Genomic DNA, 6,152 nt, shown 5'->3' with positions numbered 1-6,152 from the left:
TGAGAGCCACGTGGATAGTGAGGGGAAAACGTTCCAGGAAGTGGGAGCAGCCCGTGCAAAAGCTCTATGGCATGAGAGCCAGGGCAGAGTCACCAATGGGGAGATGAGAAAGGAAAGGGCGTGGGGCCCAGATCAGGGGGTCTTGAGGGGCGAGGGGAGCTGGCAAGGGTTTGAACTCTAGAACCACATGACTGGATCCATGTCTTCAAAGGATCACCCTGGCTACTCCATTGGGGATAAACTGTAGGGGGACAAGAGGGTGGCAGCAGTGGAGGTGACAGGAAGGGGTCAGGTTTTGAATCTGTTGGCTTTTGCAGCTTCATGTGATATCTGTCACCTCCATTAGTTTTTATGTCACTTCTGCCTTGTTTGCCTGTCTCCCAGCGCCTAGGTGACCGCTAAAAGTTAGTGTCCCTGGGAGGCTGCCGGCATTCATTCATTCATTCATTCATTCATTTCACGTTACAAATATTTATTGAGCTCCTACTATGTGCCAGGCACTGTGCCGGGTACTTTGTACACATTATTCAATTTAATCTTCACAGTGCTGATGAGATGGGAGCTATTGGCCCCTCCACTCACCTGGTTTTATAAAGGAGGGGACGAATACCCAGGGATTACAGTGGCTCGCTCACTTCTTAGAAATCCTCTTTCCTGCCCGCCCCCTCACTCTCCCCTTGGCTGCTCTAAGGTCTAGTGGCCCCTTCCATCCCTTCTCCCAGCGCATTCACTCCCCTTTCTCTTGTCTCTCACTTCACCAGCCCAGATTCTGCATCCCAAAAGTCAAGGACCTGGGAAAAGACAGGTGGTCTGGCCGATCAGGAAGGAGGTGAGGCGGGTAAACGCCTAGTGAAATATTGACCCTGACACACTAAGATCAGCCCCTGTCACCACCTCAGCCCCGCTCACACCACACCGTTCCTGAGGCCGAGCCTGGCTTCTCACACTGTCTTGGGCTTCCACTGTCTGGTGGCTTCCTCCCTGTTAGGTCTCTCGTAGGAGTTTCTGTGGCCTGACGCCCACTGGAGGCCCAGCTTGGGATGGTTGGAGGGAGGGTGCTCAGCATTCCTTGCTCTGGTCCCCATCATCTCTTGCAGGGACGCCCCTGGGCTCCTCCAGGAGAAAGTCCCACACACGCACCCTGGGTACCAGTATGTCCTTGGGGCGGCCCAAACTCATGCACGAAACCAAATGTGTCTGAGGCCTCGATGTCATCACCTGCAAAACAATACATTTTATAAGGTTGTGAGAATTAAATGAGATAATATGTGTGCCTGGCACAGTTTCAGTTTTCAACAAATTCCACCTGCTGTTACCATTATCTTCCCCCACTCCCCAGCTCCTCTGCCTCTGGATTGTAAGTTCCTTAAGGATGGAGTTGTATCTTATCTTTGTGTGCCTAGTGGCTAATTCAGGGCCTGGAACGCAGTAGGTGCTTATCGGTGCTGGATGAATCGATGGAGACTGCATGAAGTAGGCCCTGCAGAATTTCAAGTTTACTCCCAAGAGGGCTGACATTGTTAAAGGGTCAGTGCGGAGTGAGTCTGCCTGTGTTATCAACATCGCTCACCCAAGCCCTACTCTCTGGGTGAGAGTCACCCCAGGAAGCTGGGGTGGGCACAGGGCCAGTGTAGGATGAGTGGGCCGGCTGAGACGCCCTGGGCAAAACTCTCCCTCGAGTTGAACTGAAGCTTAAGTTCAAGTCCACCACACGTCTGGGTGCTGGTTCCCAGTCAGCATTCTGGACAGGAGGGAACCAGGAGAAGGAGGGCGGGAGTGTGGATGGCAGGGAGTGAGGTTCTGTCAGGAAATGACCTCCGCCGTCTTGTTCTGGGTTTGGCCAGGCCCCTGAGACCGAGAACTCCTGAAAGAAGGCAGCTGGGGATACAGCCGCTCCCTCCCAGCCCCTTACCTTCCTCCTACTGTCAGTCAGCCCACTGCAGATAAGCCAGGGCTGAGAGCTGTCTGGGCCGGAGCCGCAGAGAGAACATAATTAAAAAGACGCTGCTGGCCTACCTGAGGATCCTTGCTTGGGGACACAAGGAGGACATAGAAGCAAAGAGTTCCCTTCTCAGGGCAAAGGCAGAGTAAACGGCACTCACTGAACAGCCTTTTGCAAATAAATGGCAACAGGCTACCAGCCTGGCACGTACATCACCGAGAGAAAGATCCAGAAAGAATCTCAAATTCGTATTTCACACCCTCTGTTTGACTTTGCTTCCCACTCCCACCCTACCTCATGAAGGCAGGTGATTGCCTGGGAGGGTCTCAGGAACCTCATAGAGAATCGATACCCTGCCCTGAGAAGCGCTCCGAAGTCTTTGGTGTTGGAATAATGACAGTCATACATTCTTTTATGTATTCAATCAGCACTGAGGATGCCATGGGCAGCAAAAATAGACCTGGCCTCCAGGGGCGTGCACTCCAAACGGGATGACGGGCGTGAATCAAATAATCTCACGGGAACAAGATGCATCCTTACAAACTAATGGAAGTGCTCAGAGGGAGAGAAGCTCGGCTCTGTAACAGGCAGAGAAAGGATGCTGGGCATGCGTGGACTGGCTTCCCGGCAAAGGGGGGCCCTGAGTTGACACTGAAGGACAATAGGAAGTTACTAGTTTACAGTGGGTCATGGGGTGAGCCTTCCAGGTAGAGTGTGGCAAGTGCAAAGGTGGAGAGAGCACAGGACACATCTGAGGGAAGGCATGGAAGCTGGGAGACACACAGTGTGGTTGGGAACATGATGACAGATCAGCTAGAGAGGCAGGCAGGGCCAGATCACACAGAGCTCTAGGCCAAAACTTTAAAAGAGTTTGGTCTCTATTCTAGGAGAAATAGGAAACCATTGGTGGGTGAGAGAGGGAGGCGGGGGTGATGGAAATCTGTCCAACTTGTGTGTTGGTCTGTTCATTCTGGCCACTGGGTAGAGAATGGATTCCGGGGTTCGGGGGGGAGGAGTATATTCAAGAGGCCAGGTAGGAGCTGCGGCCCAGGTGGAGATGGTGATGGCTGGGGCAGGGATGCTGGTGGCAGAGGAGCAAAGGCGTGGATGGATGCCAGGGTCTTCCCAGAGATAAATCATGATCTTTGGCAATAGCTTAGGTGTGGGGGTGGGAAAAAGAGGGGCCGAGAGCGGCCCCCAGGCTTGTGGTCTGCACACCTGGAGGGACGGTGGCTTTTTTCACTTTAGTGTCTTTGGAGGGGTGGGGGTGGGTGTTTCTCACTTCCCTTACACCCCAAGTGTTGACTGTAGTAGGTAGCTTCACTGAAGTCAGCGAACGAGGGGCTTGGTGAGCTATTCCAATTGTCTCATTCTGCAGAGGAAGCATCTGAGGCTCAGAGATCACAGGACTGACAAAGGGACGGGATCAGAGCCCCTGGACTCCCATCCGGAGCTAGGAGAGCACTGCCATGGAGGAGCTCAGGTTGGACACGAGGCTGCCTGGGCTCTAACCCTGCCTGCGCTCCCACCTGCTGAGTGAATCCGGGCAGGTCACGTGTCTTTAGGCCTCAGTCTCTCTACTGTGAAATGGAATGACCACGCCTTCTCTTCTGAGGGGTGGTCAAGAGTCACTGTGGGTCCCTGAGTAGGAAGTAGTTGGGGGAAGTGACGAGAACAATGCTTTGACTTCCTGTGGGGGCTGAAGTGGGAGAACTGAGTTGGGGAGGGATGGGGGGGTCTCTCCCCACTTCCTGCCTCCCTGTCTCTTGCAGGCCCTGAAGGCTGAGTAGCCATCAAGATGCCTGGTCTGCTGAACCAGATCACAGGGGCAGCCCTGCCCCTCACCGCATCCGACGTCACCTCCTTTGTCAGTGGTTACGCCCTGGGTCTCACCGCCTCCCTCACCTATGGCAACCTGGAAGCCCAGCCCTTCCAGGGTAAGGATCCCTGTTGGCGCTTCCCCAGGACCACCTGCTCCTCCAAGCAGAATCCCCATCCTGACACGTATTAGCTGATTGACACCGGACAAGTCATGTCACCTCTCTGAGTCTCAAGTTTCCGCATCTGTGAAACAGGAATACCACTTCTGCCCTGCAGGTCTTAAAGCTGGTAGCAAGTCAGCTCAGGATTCGAACGCAGGTTGGGGCTTGGCCCCAGCCCTATTTATGTTCACGAGACATGCCCACCTGTGTCAGATAGTCAGTCCTCCACTTTCCCCAGTGAGCCTCACAGTAGGAGAGGCGTCCAGACTCAGTGGAAGCCAGGAGCTCCCGGTCATAGGTGTGGCTCTCGTCCCCGTGACCTTGGGGAAGCCACTGTCCTTCTCGACATCAGGGTGCTCCTGCACCTGTTTGGACGCCAGGGTTTGCAGGAGGAACAGATGAGGTAATACATGAGGAAGGACAGCGTGGAATGGAAAACAGTCTGCAAATGAGTCATCAGTGCAAGGCAGTCAGGAGTGTGGACCGGCGTTCCCCTGCAAGAGATGTTTGTAAATTACACTCCTCTCCTTGCACTTAAGGAAGGGAGTTATGGGAAGGCTGGCCAGGAGGGTTCTGCGTAAAGGCTTGTTATGGTTAGCATTCCTTCTCATCCAGAGTGATGGGGGCCTCCTAACCCCCAAACTTCATGTCTTGGGGCACCACCCTCCAGCCTGACCTGAGCTTCTGAAAGTCTTTCAATTCCCAAAAGAAACCTGCAAGGGAAAGTCTCCTCCCTGCAGAAATCTCCTGGGCAGAGCAAATGACACTTTTCCTCCGTTTAAGGAAACCTATAGAGGGTGGCCTAAAGTGAGACCCGCGAGGAACCCAGGGACTAAATTACCGAACAGCTCTGGGACAGTCCTTTGGCTTTCCATGTGCAGAAAGGACAGTCCCCCCATTTTATAGATGCGGAAACTGAGGGATGGGAAGCTGGGATTTGTGGAGAGTTCACCATGGGCCCAGCACTGTGCTGCCCTCATGTTAGTGGGCAGATAAAATGAGATACGACCTTGATCCTCTGAGTGTGGTACCCCAGCCATCGGCATCACCCAGAGATGGTTAGAAATGCAGAATCTCAGGCCCTGTCCCAGGACCACTAAGTCAGAATCTGCATTTTAACCAGACCCCCAGGTGATTCACGTGCTCTTGAAGTTCGAGAAGCACTGAGATATAAAGATGTAGGGCATGCACTATGGGGGATATGGTTTAATAAGTGGTGGCTGGCTTTTCCATTTTCATAACGACCCTGAGTTTGGCTCTATTATCCCCATTTTACAGATGGGGCTGTGAGGCGTAGAGATGCTAAATGTTTTTATCCAAGGTCACCAGACTGGGGAAGGGGGCAGGGCCCAGATTAGAACCCTAGCCCTATTCCTCCAAAGCCCCAGCTCCTAGGTGCCACGCACGGGACCACCACACAGAGGTGTCTTATTTGTCCCACACATCAGGTCACATAAAAATCCAGATCTCGACTCTCTCTTGAAAAATCAGAAGCCCTGGGCTTCCCTGGTGGCGCAGTGATTGAGAGTCTGCCTGCCGATGCAGGGGACACGGGTTCGTGCCCCGGTCTGGGAGGATCCCACATGCCGCGGAGGGGCTGGACCCGTGAGCCATGGCCACTGAGCCTGCGCGTCTGGCGTCTGTGCTCCGCAACGGGAGGGGCCACAACAGTGAGAGACCCGCGTACCACAAAAAAAAAAAACAAAAAACAGAACAAAACAAAACAAAAAAATATCAGAAGCCCTGGTCACACCGGCCTCACAGGCCAGCAGAGTCAGAGTTGGCTGGGACAGGGGAGCAGCCGTCCCTTTCCAGCTGCCCTGCAGCTGACACAGAGCCTGCTTCTGTGCCTCTCCTGCCCAGCCCCCAGTACCAGGGGGCCCCAGCCCGAGTTCTCTCTGGAGTCCTCCAAGTGGCAGGGAGTACCATCCACTCGGATGGCAGGCCAAAGGCTCCAGTTCCTCCTCCGGCGTGGGGCATGCAGAGCGGGTCTGGGGCACCCCGCGATGCTGGGCCCTGCTCTGGCAGGTCTCTTTGTATACCCACTGGATGAGTACACCACGGTGATCGGCTTTGAGGCAGTCATTGCCGACCGAGTCGTGACAGTACAGATCAAGGACAAAGCCAAGATGGAGGGTGGCCGCTTAGATGCCACTGGCCTCCGAGCTGCAACTGTCACAGGTAAGAAGGCCAGAAAGGCTGTGGCAGGGCCTGGGCATGGCTGGAGT

The 6,152-nt window shown here is 54.3% G+C and overlaps 1 protein-coding gene across 1 annotated transcript in view; it reads left to right on the top strand.

The window, feature by feature from the left end:
* Positions 1 to 3,740: 3,740 nt before the first annotated feature.
* VWA5B1 (von Willebrand factor A domain containing 5B1) overlaps positions 3,741 to 6,152 on the top strand; it is a 40,221-nt gene continuing 37,809 nt past the window's right edge. The window contains exons 1-2 of the mRNA XM_019918842.2: positions 3,741 to 3,879; positions 5,953 to 6,105. Coding sequence (XP_019774401.2) covers positions 3,741 to 3,879; positions 5,953 to 6,105 — 292 coding nt within the window. The remainder of the gene's footprint in view (positions 3,880 to 5,952; positions 6,106 to 6,152) is intronic.

The sequence above is a fragment of the Tursiops truncatus genome, chromosome 1, assembly GCF_011762595.2.
Source record: "Tursiops truncatus isolate mTurTru1 chromosome 1, mTurTru1.mat.Y, whole genome shotgun sequence".
In the NCBI taxonomy this organism is placed as follows: Eukaryota; Metazoa; Chordata; class Mammalia; order Artiodactyla; family Delphinidae; genus Tursiops; species Tursiops truncatus.
The sequence above is the reverse complement of the archived record's forward strand: the minus strand, read 5'-3'. Positions and strand labels throughout refer to the sequence as shown.